Source organism: Phoxinus phoxinus (genome assembly GCF_949152265.1).
Source record: "Phoxinus phoxinus genome assembly, chromosome: 11".
Classification (NCBI taxonomy): domain Eukaryota; kingdom Metazoa; phylum Chordata; class Actinopteri; order Cypriniformes; family Leuciscidae; genus Phoxinus; species Phoxinus phoxinus.
Window position 1 is genome coordinate 26013040 of NC_136886.1, and position 16098 is coordinate 26029137.

The 16098-nt window shown below is 40.2% G+C and overlaps 1 protein-coding gene across 5 annotated transcripts in view; it reads left to right on the top strand.

Moving 5' to 3' along the window:
- agap1 (ArfGAP with GTPase domain, ankyrin repeat and PH domain 1) overlaps positions 1-16098 on the top strand; it is a 175592-nt gene that overhangs the window by 146113 nt on the left and 13381 nt on the right. For all 5 annotated transcript variants that reach the window (XM_079629328.1, XM_079629329.1, XM_079629330.1 and 2 more), the window contains 3 exons: positions 6369-6523; positions 8396-8486; positions 8779-9001. In XM_079629328.1, the coding sequence (XP_079485454.1) occupies positions 6369-6523; positions 8396-8486; positions 8779-9001 (469 nt within the window). The remainder of the gene's footprint in view (positions 1-6368; positions 6524-8395; positions 8487-8778; positions 9002-16098) is intronic.

Sequence of the window (16098 nt, forward strand, 5' to 3'; positions counted from 1 at the left end):
TAGGGTCTTTCTTTAACTTTAGCTCACCTGCTCTTCTTCTTTCTCCGAAACAAAGTCTTCTCACACACATTCCTCTTTCATCCCCCTACACACCCGCACGAAGATCAATCCATCCCAGCATGCCGTGCATTTTTACACTCCTCGCATCCCCCCCACAGCGGGCCGCTGAAAGCTCACCACTCAAATGGCAAACTTACTGCACGGACGATCACAGTTTATCAATTACCGCTGAGCTGTAGGGCCCTAAGTGGCCCTTGTTAAGTAATTACTACGTTTGATGCGAGCAGGAGAATGCGAGAGCCTTTGAAACCGGATCAGGCAGACGGCGTGGGTTCTGCGCTGCACAGGGACAGCGGGAGGCTCATGAATGCCTTGATGGTCAAAGAGAACGATACCTCAGGAAGGCGAGACGTTTTAAGAAACGGCCAGAAAGAGAAAGACATTCCAGAGGATGGCGGGGGCTCACAGGTGTCCTCAGCTGGAATCGGTCTGGCACGTGGCCGTAACGTTTAATTAAAGCATTCTGCAGGTGAACGGCTCTGCGCTGTTACTCTCAGGAACAAAGTGAAGATGGCCTTATGGCTTCCTAATGGTATGGAAAAAAAGGACCATTCACCATCTCAAACTGAAAGTTGCTGTCTGTGATCAACAAAAGCCATTGTGAAGTGTCTTTTAAGACCTGCAAATGAAATGGAGACATGTTAAGAGCAGACATTCATGGAATTTATGTTATTAGAAGGCGAAGAATGGTTTGCGTGGGAGACCAAGCGTGGCACGTAGACAATAAGATGGAGTCAATCTATCCTATACAGATTCTACAGAGTCTATTGTGTGGAAAATAGCTTGATACTGGGTACACGTTATTGTAGTTTTTGCTTCTGATGCTGTGCACATGGAAGGGACTGGATGGGATAGTTTTTTTTCCAGGATTACTGTTGTGTAACAAATGTCCCCTTTGGCCTAAGGGGAAAAGAGTGAGACTGCACTGAGCCAGAGTGACTTCAGGTCAGTTGTCAGCACAGCTGGGAAATGAACAGTTATTTAAAGAGTGGAGACTAGACCTGTGTTAATACAGACAGTGAACTGAAAATGAAATGACTTAAACAGCATTTTGCTTGGCGCAGTGATTTGCGTGTAATTAGTTTCCAAATTTTAAATCTTAAAAATTCAACAAAAAAAGGTTGGAATAAACTTTTTTTGAATTATTTTTTTTATATTCTGTCACACAGACGTGGCGTAATTTCCACCACACTGAACTTGTTTATTAAAATAAACTCTACTTTACCAAGAAGATGACTTTGTCAGTAAAAATACTTAAAACTTGAGATGAAATATGAACAAAGAAAAAGTAAGCATCACATGTGAATTGAATATTTTTGTGAATATTTCCAATCAGGCTATAATTTTGATTAAAAAATGTTACAAAACCATTGTTTCTGTAACAGAATGCTATTAAACACAATACATAATTTGGTGTGGTGGAATTGCACAGTGGTGGGACATTAAGAATAATTTGAAAGAGAATCATATGATATATTTGTATACTGTTGGTCATTGTTATTGGAGAAATTAAACACAGGGCCAAAAGTGCCATTGTTGACACAAACACCCTTTATTCCACTGTTATGAAATGCACAGATGTGTCCTTATTTTTCATTTAGACACTTGGCATAACATGGACATAACCTGTTTTGTCTTGCAGTTTTCCACTCAAGCAGAGCATTATTATGCTTTTTTTTTTTTTTAACTAATGCAATGTGTTTTCAACCCTACTTCATATCCAATGACTTCATTAGCTAACTTAAAAATTCTATATAATTCTCATTTGAAGGAATATTTGCACTTTTGCCTGCGGACTGCCGTTCATCCTTTTTCAACCCTGATTTTCTCTGTGAATTGTATTTCATTGCTTTGACACTTCCTGTTTATTTCCAAAATATATTTTTGTCTGTTCTACTTTCTCCACTCCTATCATTTGCTTTTTCGTCTTTTTTTTCTTTCTCTCCGCTTATGCCTGTGCCTGCCGTCGGATGCAGCCAAACTTAGGGCATGGAAACTAAATCGCGTCAGTAGTCTTCGCAACATTTACAGCAATGCCTCCAACGTTGAAGGTAACTAGCTCCAGAAAACAGAGCGAGGGGGAAGTCAGTGTACCCCTGTTTTTTAGACAAGCCCCTCACACATACGGTGAGACCCTGTGATTATGCCTTATCCTTCAGTCCTCCCCGATGTACTGTTCACCCCTGAAACACTCCCTGCACGGCACTTACGGTTCTTAGAGCATGTAACGATTGTAAAGGTATGCTTTGCTTCCATGGTCGTGTTTGTATGTGTTAGTGTCGTGTTTGACTTTCAATGATTTAGTGATGGTAAACTGGATGTCATTTGGTGATATTGAACACATTGTGGGAGGTCACATGTAAGCTTTGGCTCCTCCTCTTTGCACGCCCCCATTTCCCACGACTCCACCCCTCCTCTGCTTTATTTATTTGTTCACATTTTTCCCTGGATGTGAATAACTCCTGTAATATTTGCCAGGTTATTAATGCTGGATGCTTGAAAGGAGAGGGGATAATATGGGAATTAATGACCTGTGTCACAAAGCAATACTGTGTGCTTTGACATTTCGCTCGGTTAATTTGTGTTTCCAAGCATTCAACTCTTCCACTGTACCCCCAAGCACTGCCGTCTGGGCCGTGTGGAGGTAACACCCCCACCCTAGCCTGCCTCATTTCTGTGCATGCTGCATCTTTTGCTCTGAGTTGATTGTGTGCCGTTTGTTGGTAAAGGTTGCCTGTGTCAAAGTTCACAAATTTCCTTGCCTCTGCATTATGCCTGAACATCAAACCACAACAATAGAAAAGTGCAGAAATGATTGGATCCTTTCGGTCTAAATTGCACAAAGTAATTATCGTCATATTAGTAGCTTGTGGAATATGGAGATCAGTACCAGGCACCAGATGAATGATAGCTGCCCCATTTTGAAGTTTAAGGGCGAAATAGAGGGGAGGGGTGGCTGCCTGATGCCCTGTCATCGCAGTTTTCGTATTACACAATTGTTTTCTTATTAATTGTGTGCTAAGGGGAGGAGGCGGAGCCAATCTTCATATTTGCCTCCGAATATCATCTTTCTGCATTGTTGCTTTTCATAATTGTCAAATACCGCCCTCTCCCCAACAGCACTGCAATTTAATTAGGGTGAGAACATTGCTGCTGACCCCAGAGGGCCCGGTGCCTTTGAAGGGTGGGTCCAATCTAGGCTGGGATGCTCCAGTGATCCCACCAACCCCCAAACCTTGCAAATTTTAATACAAAAAAAAACTTAAAATGAATAAATAATAGGCCCAGACTCCCCAGCCACTTTTTGTTGATGTTTTGAGTTTGACTTTTGCTGTAAATGATCAAATTATCTAATGTATGCTTGTTATTTTGATCCAGAACAGGAAAGATCTCTTTCCTTCCCTTTTCTGAGTTTGGAGAGTGGAGAGCATGCCGTCTACCAAGCTTGTCTTTCTGTAAGGGAGGAATTTTGGGATTTAAACACAAGGCTCTTTTACAGCAGTGAGGGTGGCTCATGGCCCTGCGGGACCTTTAATATGGCTTGTATGATAGGAGTTCAATTAGGCCTGTGATTGACTGAAGGAGAGGAAATGGTGTGACTGAACAGATTTCCCGCTGATTTAACTTGTGAAATGGCCTCACAGGGAGATGATTCGAAAAGCTGTCCCAGAACATAGTGTAGCCAGAAGAGAAGCCTCAAGCCTCATAGACAAACTGGTTTGAATGCTTATTTATGGTAAGAAGAACAAATAAGCTGTGAATACAATTGATAGATGTGTTTTAATCTTGCATTCAGCAAAATAACGGATTCACAGAGCCAGACTATCAGCATAAATTCTGGTCCACATTACAGCTTATTCTGGCCAAAACTGCCCTCTTATCTCATTCCAAACCTGTACAACTGAAAAAAAAAATTTGGTCTAAACAAAGTCAATTAACGTATATTATATGTACAAAAACAATTGAAACATTCCTCAATTTTTTTTCTGTTTTGTTCCATAAAAGAAAGTCCTACAGGATTGGAATGGCATGAGAGTTGTAACCTTTGATGCCACTGACCATAAGCCCCTACAAACACATTCAACATGTTCACTTTAGCCGTTGTGATGCATGACCTGACCTCTTTCAAACTTTGCATTCAAACTAGCATTGATAGCCAATCAGAATACACCTAGCTTTAAGGAACTAAAGCAGGGGACCTTAAATAGCAGACTGGTTCCGACCTGGCCTTCTGTATTTTAAAGTGAGCAGTACGTCAAAACAACGGAGCGGTTCACGCCACAAGCACTCAGGGTCGTTTATGGTCAAGATCTTTCGGCACTGTATCCTCTGATACTTCTATCTAGAGCAAAACATGCTTCAATCAAGCCTTTTTTGTTTAGTGTGCGTTGCTTCTCTCTCCCGCTGAAGACGATACAGCGCTACAAGAGCTTCAGATAACGCAGTTATTTAACAACAGTAGAGAAACGGTGAACAACAGATCTAGATTCATAAAACAGTGCAGAAAATGAGAATGCAGCATATACAACTATTTTTTATCTCTCATATATGACTCCGACTATTTAAACAAGTTTTTTGGAAATACTTTTTTTCCCATCTATATTGAGCATTATTATGTTATGAGCATTTCATAATAAATTATGTTGTAATTGGGAAAAATTATTTATAGACAACTAAAACCTTGAAATAACTAGTTAAATTTGTTTTCTGTTCATGATGAGGGTATTTTGATTATGTGCTTTGTTGATACTTATTTTAAGAAAATAAAAAAAATAAAAAAAACACTGAACCCCCACACAGTAGCTTCTTAGAAACCACTGCTTTGACTCTGAGGCCAAACATACTCGTCTTTGATGACCATTTTGACTGTTTAGGTTTTTGTTTGTACTACTGCTGCCCAGATGGAAATTTATCCAAAAATTGTCCGGACTTCTGCTGAGAAGGAAATATAGAGCCCGGACCTCTTGGAACTTTAATTGAATATCCCTGATAGAGCATTTAAAGCAGCAGATACAGTACCTGCAGCCCACCTCAACATAAACAGAACAGTATCTATTGGTGTGGACACTAATATAACATGCCTTTATTGTTATTTCCTGTCTTTTGTTGTTTTCATTTTTGTGCGTATCGTCACCTAAATTTGAGATACATGCACACAGTCCCTTGTCACTGATGATACAGTACTTTCATCTTCAGACAGGAAGAGGCTATGTAAGCTTTCTCTCTTTCAAAGATACAATGTTTAGTTATCCTGACTCCAACTGAATCCCAACATTAGCCAATCAGTTGTGCTAGGCATTTTTGTGTAAAAAGCATCATGAGGGTGCCATCTGAGGCTGAAATGAGTTTGTCTGTCAGGGATACCAGCCATCCGTGAGGGATTAGATTGTTCGATGTATTCTAATACAGAGTTTCCAGGATGTTTCCCTCATTGGCCTGCAGATGCTATTGAGTGCATGGGTCTTTCCACTTCATATGGCATTTTGGCCGTGTGTGTGTGTGTGGAATTACTTCCCTGATTACTTCTTCATTATGTAATTGCCCACTCCAGAGTAAATTATAAACAGAATGTGTAAAGTGTGTGATCTCCTACTGGCTCAGATCGTGTTTCGAGCAGGGGGTATCCCTTTGATTGTGACACACCAACACATCTCATCAATGCAGGTTCTCTGTTCAAGCCATCTGCTTGCCCCTTCCATTGCTGTCCCATCTGATCACCCAGTCAATGGCCTTTTGTTCCTAACACTTTCCAAATGTTGACCCTCAGTGCCGCTAAATAACCTCCCTCCATTTCTCTGTACTCAAACTCTTGAGATAAACTCCTGAAAATGGGTCTCTCACTCTATCTCTCTCACTCACTCACTCTCACACACACATTTTCCTAATTGTCTCGTGATTGGCCCATTAACCTAACCAGGGCCCTGGATAGCAGATCCATATGTCACTTTGCCTAGGGAGTGTTGTGGACAGGACCAGCAGCACGGTTGGAAAGATTGTGATGCTGGTCTCGTCTGGTCTGTAATTAGTGGCATATCCTGACCAGGGTCGCGGAGCAAGCCCTCCAGGTCAGGGGTTGTAGAGTGTGTCCTGCAGCTAACAGGTGCTCCACAGGGGCGAGAATCCTTCCTGGTGACTTTTATCCCAAAACAGTACAACCCCAGTGTTTGAGTTAATTATTCATATAATGTCTTAAGCTGCATTTAGTTTCTTTAAAACAAACAAAAAATTCCATGCATCACTTAATAAACATTCTGTTTCTCTGCTGTTGATTAGTAATCATCCTGACTGTTTTCTCCCATCTGGTCTAGAACAAGAAGACAACTTTGAGTTCATCATTGTTTCTCTGACGGGACAGACTTGGAATTTTGAGGCAACATCCTATGAGGAGCGGGACGCATGGGTTCAGGCCATTGAGAGCCAGATCCTGGCGAGCTTGCAGTCCTGCGAGAGCAGCAAACAGAAGGTAGAAAACAGATTGGATTCAGCAGCATATTGCTGTGGTTTAGACCAGGGGTTTTCGAACTTTTTCATGCCAAGGTCTCACAAAAATTATGTTCCACTTGCAAGGGACCCCATTCCTATGATGTAAAGGCTGGTGTGTATAGTTTATGGGTCAGTTTCTTGACGCTCATTTATTATTAATTTATTAAAAATTACATAAACAATGCAGTTTACACATACAGTAACTTGAATACACCCCTTCTATGAGGGGAGTGTTTTCAATTTCTGAATAAAAAATGTATTTTAATTAATTGGGGGCATTTAATTAAGTAAGCCTCATTACATAATTTGATTTTTAAAAAGTATTAACAAAATTATATTAAAAAAGGCCTCACTGCTTCTTAATAAATGAAAAACACATGTTTTCCATTACAAAGTAATGTGATTCAACCAACATGCAGAGTACTGTACATGTATTGTAAAATGGTATTTATGCAGTATCTCACGAAAGTGAGTACACCCCTCACATTCCACTTCTCAAGGGACAACACTATAGAAATTAAACTTGAATATATTTTAGAGTAGTCAATATTCTGCTTGTATAGCAGTATATATTTACTGTCCTCTGAAAATAACTCAATATACAGCCATTATTGTCAAAATAGCTGGCAACAAAAGTGAGTACACCCTAAGTGATAATAGCTGTACGTTGTTTAACCATGCAAAGCCACATGTCCTATTCATCATGTTCATGTTTTTGTCTGCTTGACAGGACCATTCAAATTTGTGTATCTTTTATTAGAGCAGTTAAAATTTGTGCTTTGAGTACAACTCTCTCTTACTGACCACTGGATGTTCAACATGACACCTCATGGCAAATAACTCTAAGGATTTGAGAATTAGAATTGTTGCTCTCCACAAAGATGGCCTAAGCTATAAGACGATTGGTGACGCCCTGAAACTGAGTTACAATACAGTGGCCAGGGTCATACAGAGGTTTTTCAACCTTCCACTCGGGAGACGGGTTCCACTCGGAACAGGATTGTTCCTGTCAATCAAAGAAGTTAAGTCCTCGTGCTATGTGTTAGGTGCAGACGCATGAGTGCTGCCAGCATTGCTTTAGAGGTTGCAGAAGCGGAAGGTCAGCTTGTTAGTGCTCGGACCATACGCCACACATTGCAACAAGTCGGTTTGCATGGCCGTCGTCCCAGAGGGAAGCCTCTTCTGAAGCTGGCTCACAAGAAAGCCCGCAAACAACCTGTGCAGCTCTGGTGAATTCCATGTCCAGGAGGATTAAGGCAGTGCTAGATAACAATGGTGCTCTCACAAAATATTGACACTTTGGACACAGTTTTGACATGGTCACTTAGGGTGTACTCACTTTTGTTGCCAGCTATTTTGACAATAATGACTGTATATATTTTGCATAGATCCCCTACAACCATCTTGGACAGTTAAAAAAAACATATTTAAATGATTGTATTGTGTATGTATCTATGTATGTATGTATATATTGTGTGTGTGTGTGTGTGTATATATATAATATATTCATATTACACATTCATGCCCATGTTTAGAAATTGTAATTACTTTTATTCTAATATTACCCTCCTGCAGTATTACATGCCAGTTTCATAGCTACAATTTTAACTCTCAACCCACTATGTGTTTATGCCTCAGGCCAGGGCAAATTGCATTTCCCTGGACCTTCTACAGAGTGCCTCTATTTTTTTTATTTAGCTCCGCATGTTTCCCCACTTTAGAATCTCATTTCAGCATAAAATGCTGGGTGTTTGCAATGTTGCTGTGTAGTCAGAATTGTCTAATGATGCTTTATAATATGCTTCATGAGAGTCATTACCTTTGAAACAAACTTTAACTTATGTGCCCGTAGTCTCGTCTGAGCAGCCAATCAGAAGCCATCGCGCTGCAGTCTGTCAGGAACATGAGAGGAAACACACGCTGTGTGGATTGTGAAGCTCAGAGTGAGTTTTGACCTGAATAAATTTGTTATAATCTGAGATCTGTGTTTACATTTCGTATTATGTACTGATCATTATATATTGGTTTGGCTAAATAATGCAACAAACAGAATGTACCTTCTATATGGACAAATTAGGGTTATATATGCCATATATACATGGTTATGCCGTGTGTGTGTGTGTGTATATATATATATATATATATATATATATATATATATATATTAATATAATATAATATAATAAACTTATGGACTGTTTAATTTTTTCTGTCTCTCTTGTTTGGCTTTTTCAGATCCTGATTGGGCCAGTCTGAACCTAGGGGCTTTGATCTGTATCGAATGTTCAGGCATTCATCGGAACCTGGGTACTCACCTGTCCCGTGTTCGCTCTTTGGACCTGGACGAGTGGCCCCTGGAGCTCATCAAGGTCATGTCTGCCATTGGCAATGAGCTTGCTAATAGTGTGTGGGAGGCCAATGCTCAAGGACGCCTAAAGCCTGCTCCTGATGCCAGCAGGTACACAATAACATTATTTCCTCTTTCCATCTGTTTGAGCTTTTCACATAATCGATCATTTCACTTTGTGGGTGTAACATCTATCATTATTTCCACTTAATGTAAACAAGGTGCTGATTATATTTTCCTACTTTATATTTCCCAACTATATAGTATACTACTACAGAGTAGTATGTACGAATACATAGTATTAAAAAAACGGTACTCAAAAAGTACACGGATAACCTTCTACTTCCACCGAGATTCTGCAGTGCGCATTCGATGGAAACTTTAATATCCCATGGTTATCCCATTTATAACCATTGGTGGTGAAGCTATGCAACTGACGCGTAGGTCACATGACAGTGACATTCTGCCTTAAAGCATATGTGTGTGGAGTTCTGTGGAAAAACCTAAAATCAGATTTTTCCTTTTCCTTGCTCTTCCATCTTTAGCAGCGTAATTATCGGCATAGAGGCTTTAGTCCCACCAGCCATCATAACAAATTAGTGCTGACTGCTGGCCGCCAAAATATCGACTTCCCATTCCACGCCGGCCTCATTAGTCACCTGAAGCACCTTTTAATTACTCCCCTCCTCTCTGAAAATCTTTCGATATGGATCCGCCATTTTCTGCCGTCCGTTGTCGATGTGCTAATGCGATTATAGTTCCTCATGTAGCTGTTTATTTATGTATGTTGAAGGCATGTGGCCCCCTGAGTGGGAAGAGGAGATTACAGAGAGGGTCAATATTATCTCAATTAACCTCAGTCACTGGACACAGTCATCTCTCTACTCACCCTCAATACTCCTGCTGAAATAGACAGAGTGTAATCCAGTGTGATTCCCTCATGTTTTTGACTGGACCTGGCTTTTACTTAGTGACATTGAAAGTTGATGTGAAATATATTTTTAGGCTAAGCAGACAAGATTCATCTGAAGTAAAAACTGTAGATCAAGAATATTAAGAATATAGTAGTTGACAATGGGGGTCCTTGGTTCAGTTGTCAAGGTAATTCACATCACGCATTCAGATTATTTTAGATGTCGGGAGTTTATCACACTGAGCATCTACAATGGCACAAGCATATGTGGAAATTTCTATTCTAACCCTTTAACCCGATTTTGCTTCTCTGTTTGCGATCAGATCATTTAAATTCTTTAAACTCCGGGAAAGTTTTCAGTCCAATGATCCAGTAAGCGAATTATTTCAAGCAATTGGTCCAAAACAGTGCTGATGTAAAGAATATCAGGCTGATTTCAGAGATGGCAGAGAGAGTAGAGACTTACGTTGCGTTTTCAGTGAATTATTCATTCCAGTGTGTTTCACTTTAAAACACGAGCTCTGTCATATTATGTGATTGCTGTATGCTTAATGTCACGATAAGTGTGCAATTAATCGCTATTAAAACATTATTCTTTTGATAGCCCTGGTCATACTTTATATTAAAGTACCCATGAAATCAAAATTAAAGTTTTTTAGCTTTTAGTATACATGTATTAGCCTTAAGGTTATCTATAAGCTAGTGTGCTCTAAAACAATGACAAATATTGCATTTAAAAGATACAAGCATTTAAAACTGTCTCTCACTTCCACCAATATGGATCAATGATTTTGATCACATCACTCCTTATTCATCTTCTCATCAGGTTTTCTGTCCAATCAAATGCTCTCTCGAATCTGAAGCATACCGCCCACTGCACTATAAATAGTGGCTGAAGCTGTGGCTAAAATTGGTCACTTGTTCACACTATTACTATTTTCCATATGGTGAATGGCACCTAATGCACTATATAGGGGATAGGGAATGATGCGGACAGTGTAAATATGCTTTCCATTGGGGCGAATTAAGTCTAGTTTCACATTAGTGTCATGAGAACCACTGCAGCGTACAGGGTTAGCTCTGGTCCAGAGATACGATAGCACAGAGATGATCATATGCGCAAGTCGGCGCAGACCACAAAACGTATCGAACCCTTTTGAAATTCTACACAAAATGCTGTATTTTAAAGTGATCTGAAGGAAATGAAGAGGATAAATGATTAGACAGATTCGGAAGTGGAAGAGATCACACCGGTGCCATGCATGCACCAACATACATTTCAAAACTACACAAGACATCCACACAAACTACTCTTGCTCAGCATAATTATGTTCACTGTTTTGCTTTAGTAACAGTTGCATGTCAAAAAGGGTATAAAAGGGGAGTCTATTAGACTGGCTGTCATAAGCTATCAAATGCGGCTTTGCCGAGCTTAACAGCTCTGTAATTAAATAGTTTAATGTTAAGAATAGTTTATCCCTTTTAACCCACCCTGAAACAGACCACTAAACCTTCTTTATATGTTTTATATTTATATTTAAAATGAAAAAAAAAAAAATTATGCCTTTTAATTGAATTCAGAATTGCATTTCGATTAGAATCTTACAAACTTAAGTTCCCTCATGAAATTCTAGGGGTTCATGAAGCCTGGTTGGGAAACCTGATAAAAGCCATAAAATCGCTGAGAATCTTGTAGAATTCGACTTACATTTTAAAGACTACTTGGCCACCCCATGATTGTGTGTGCATGTGATTTTGTCAGTGCTCTGTTGCGTGTAATTTGCTGCCTTCCCATCCTTTACTGGACGTTTGAATTGATTTAGCTTGTAACATCCAAATGGATTCAATCTGATTGGATAAAGCACATTTGACTGTAGTGAGTGTGTCAAATCTAAAAACAGAATATAATCTAATGTATACTCTATACTTCTTGGAAAATGAAATACTGTTGATATGATTTGACGTGTGTGTGAAGTTCATGGTTTTCCTTATTAGCATGTCTCAGTCTTGATACATTTTTGAAGCGTTCATACATTTGAAGCGCTGTCTTGTCGCTAAATGCTGATACTCAGCAAGCTTGTGTCCTGGTGAACAGCTCAGGCATTGGTGTGTGCGCTCTGCATCCAGGATTGGTGGCTGATAAATGAAAACCCTCCCTCGTGGTCTCTCAAGTGAGTAATAGAGCTCGAAATTTCATTTTGCAAGCGACTGATTTAATGATCCAAAGGGTAATTAATGGGCTGATTATCTTAATGTTAAATATGGCCAGCAGCAATTAGACTGACCTCCCGCCTGTCAAGGTCTGGGCTACTCTCGTCTTTCAATTAGGGGCCTGTTTGGGGGGTGTGAGCTGGAGGTAAGGGGGAAGAGACGCGTTGTCTTCCATACCTCTTTCTCCACATGCATCATTCCTCGTTCTCCAGGCTGGAATTATGTTTTAGAGTGATCACACCCAGACAGCCCACCTGGATCCGACCAGAGAAATAGTATGCTGTTTTCAGCCTCTCTCTTTTTTCTTCTTGACCCACCTATTTCTATAAGGTTTTGTTTAGCATTTAGCCTCAGCAACCCCTGCCTCTTCTCCCAGCCTTCACTGTTAATCGTCTTGTAAGAGAATGTCAAGAGTTGAATTAATGGTGCTGTGTGTTAGCTGTTCTAAAACTATACTTGCTGATTTGGACACGCCCCCCTCTTTCTAAAACCCCGCCTTACAAGAATACTGTGGCATTTTAAGCACTGTTTTACCACAGCGGCTGTCTTGAGGAAATTAGGAAAATAAAAAAATGGTCAAGCAACCTCCACTGTACCACTTGAGATAAACTGACCCTAATTCCTAAAACTGTTTGTAGCATTTACAATTTATTTTACTTTTTAGTCTTTTAGCTTTAATTAATTCGAAACAAAACAATATAGAATTTTAATGTTGTCCATTTATCGGTTATTGGATTTAGGGTAAAACCTAGATTTTTTTTTTTATCTGTTTAAAAATCCTTTTTTTGTTCTTTATTGATCCTAGGACTGTTATATTTCAGGACACTTAAATCAGTGATATCTGTCAGTTAATAGGGCTATTATTGAGCCATTGAAACATGTTCTCTGTATTTAACTGTAAAGCAAAGGGAAAGTTTCTTCTTGTTGCCTCATGGGCTGCTTGGCCGTTATGTACGATTGAGCCCGAGAGAACCTCTAAATATACCCATTAACCTTTTACTGCCTCGGATAAATTCACACCTTCTCTGACTCTAAAACTGTATGAGGTCGCTCAAAGACACCGCTATGGGCTTATTTTTGGGATTGTTTGACCACACACACGCATTCACACACTCTCCCTCATAGGCGATAGGTTTTGGCATGAGTGCTCTTTGTTGGCAGCTAGGCCATGTTGCAGTCTCATTTTTTTAATTAGTGTGGTGCTGCCATGGACACCAGAGCCCCCTCTCCCCTTCCTCACACACTAGGTGCCGGTCTGTATTAGCGGGCCAGGCAGGGTAGGAATGACAGCTCTGCTAATTGCGCCTCGTGGTGACTTATTGGGAGGGTGGCGCTCGCTGGCATCTCACACTGCCAACCCTCAGCAACACTCTGACGTTTCGCAGCCTGTCACCAAGCGTGAATATCTTAAAGTGTGAAATACATGCATTGTGTGCGTTTCACACACCCCTTTGTTCCAAGTGCATGTTAGTGATATACTTGTTTTCTCGTGTTATCTGAGTGTAATCAATAGCAGAAAACAATATCAGATTGTTACTGATTATAGTGGAATGCTACATGAATTATGTTTTTTTTCTAGGCCAAAACCTGGAAATTATTATTTTAGCACTTCTGGTTCCATCGTCCTGAAGTCAATGTTGTTGTTTTTTATGGGTTTTTGGTTAAATGCCTGAAATTTGGTTAAATGTATGAAACGCCATCACACTAATCAGGTATGCTCGTCTATACACTAGTTGTGTTTATAATCATGCTATTCTAACTCAGACTTTTTAAAATAATGAAGTGAAAGAGTTGCCTAAGGCTTAATGGTGGTGACTTGGAGCCTACGTTTAGCTTTTTAAATGTTTGGTGAGTGTATTTAGGCTTCAAAATTCATGAAAGTTATGATCATGTGAAGATTGTTATAATGAACCAAACGTGTCAGGGCTTATAAGCACAGTGCTTATTTTTTGGCAATAACCAATGGACATTGTGTTTTTGTTGAGGGATCAGGTTAAAAAAAACGCAAAGATAAAGTCCAACACCTTGATAACTGAGCTTTAACAACACAACTAAGACCTTAATGTAAAGCAAACCAGCTAACTTACTAACAAACTAACTCTCTCGTCTCTACCATGGCCAAATCTGCATGATGATGGGCGGGTGAAGGTGGGTGTTGATTTGCAGACTAGGCTGTCTAACATCTGTTTTATAGAATCCAAGAAACTTCCATCAGACAGCTGAGATATTGAGCTCCACAAACCGCCTGACATGCGTCATCATGAGCAATGTCTGGCCTATAATAATTCAGCAGTAAGTGGCTAAAAAAGAGCCTCTTTATGGCCAGATATCGGTCTCTGAAAGGGCAGAGCTAACAGATTTCAAATTAGACCCGGCTCTTAATCTGGGCTGGGGTGCAGGTGTGCGTCCCCAAAGCTGAGATCAGATTGGGCCCTGGGGACGGATGAGGGGGGTGATTTGGGGAGGCCTGCTGGGCTTCATTCTTCCTCCGATCCAGACGTAGACGGAGAGCGACGTACCATTAATGTCCCATGAGTTACTCGCATAATGTTACTCGTTGAACTTGATCTCTTTGTGGAAAAGGAAAGAAGAATAATCACATTTTAAATTTCGACATGTGCCGAGCACCTTCTTTCTGTCATGTACCTGTCCTTATCGTTTCTCCTGTCAGTGCCGGCAGGCATTCACGGAGGTCCATTTCTTCACCATTAACTGGCTGATCCTGCATTGGTCAGCCTCTGACCTCTTCCCAGTGTGACGACCGGTGATATGAGCCAACTCATGGCCTGCATGTTAAACAGCTCGTGTGTCGTTATCTTCCTCCTCTCTTTTTCTTTTTCGCTGACAGAAAGCACTGCGCAAATGTTTCAAATAATTGGCTGCCCCATTCTAATTCATCTGTAAAAGGACTTCTTGATTAGATTAGTCTAATAGACATTATTTTTTACATGACTGCCTGCCATTGCCCGTAATCATGTCCCAACTAGGTTAACAAGCCTTCCAATTTACTATTGACATTAAACTGGCTGACAAGAGCCAATCAGAGCACGGCGTATTATGAAGAGGACTGATAATGTGAAGCAAGAGGGCATTTAATGCCTGAATCATCACATTGTCTACCTTTTTGTCCCATTTAATAAAGGATAAATAATGTGTATGTGTTTTTTTTGTTTTTTTCTCCCTTTCTCTCACTCTCAGTGAATTTCTTTTGGAGTTTGCATGTGTATTTTTTTATTCTGGTCAGGAAAAACTATATATAAATGTCACATTTCATTATTTCGTCTTTAAATACCTCTTTTTGAACTGTTAAATCTGTTAATGTGAAAGCCAGACAAGAATGTCAGCTTTTCGAAGCCTTTGTTCTTGTGCAGGTTCGAATGTGGGTTTGGATCCAGCCTGCGTCACATCCTGTTCCTGCACTTCTCCCATCATACATGGATCTGATGGGGGCATAGCGAGTACAGATAAAGATCAAGCCCTGTGCGGTTTTACGGATGCTTAGCACATTTCTTTTCCGTCTCTCTCTCTCGCACATACACTTTTTTTTGTCTCTCTTTGCCCTTTGGCCCCCATTTGCATGCTGCCACTGAAGCGTTCTGATCCAGTTAATGGAACCTCGTATGAGTGTGGCCCATTGCCTCCAGTGGGACTGATTTGAGTGTGGCGCAGGCCAGAGCTCAGTCAGAATCAGAATCGCTAAGTGCCCGTAATATTAAAAGAAGCGCTGAGCTTAATTATCTGTGTCTATCCAAGGGCAGCTAACGACTAGACTAGAGAGGATAATTGATTTCAGGCCCTTGTTTTTTCCTTGTTAGAAAAGGCGGTGGGGTGGGGGGGGGGAAGGAACAGAGCAGCTCATGGAGTAAAATTGTCCCTTTGTGGCCTTATTCACCTCATGAATTCTCTGTCATTGACGTTTAGTTTTTTTTGTTTACAGTTGTTGGTTTTTTTAGAGTGGGTGTTTTCCATTTAGAATGTGAATGTGGATTAGAATTGAATAAAATTTGAAAAAATGTACAGCACTCTCTTTGGGCAGAAAGACAAGAAACAATATTCCAAGTGTAAAACCCCAAAATATGCTTCG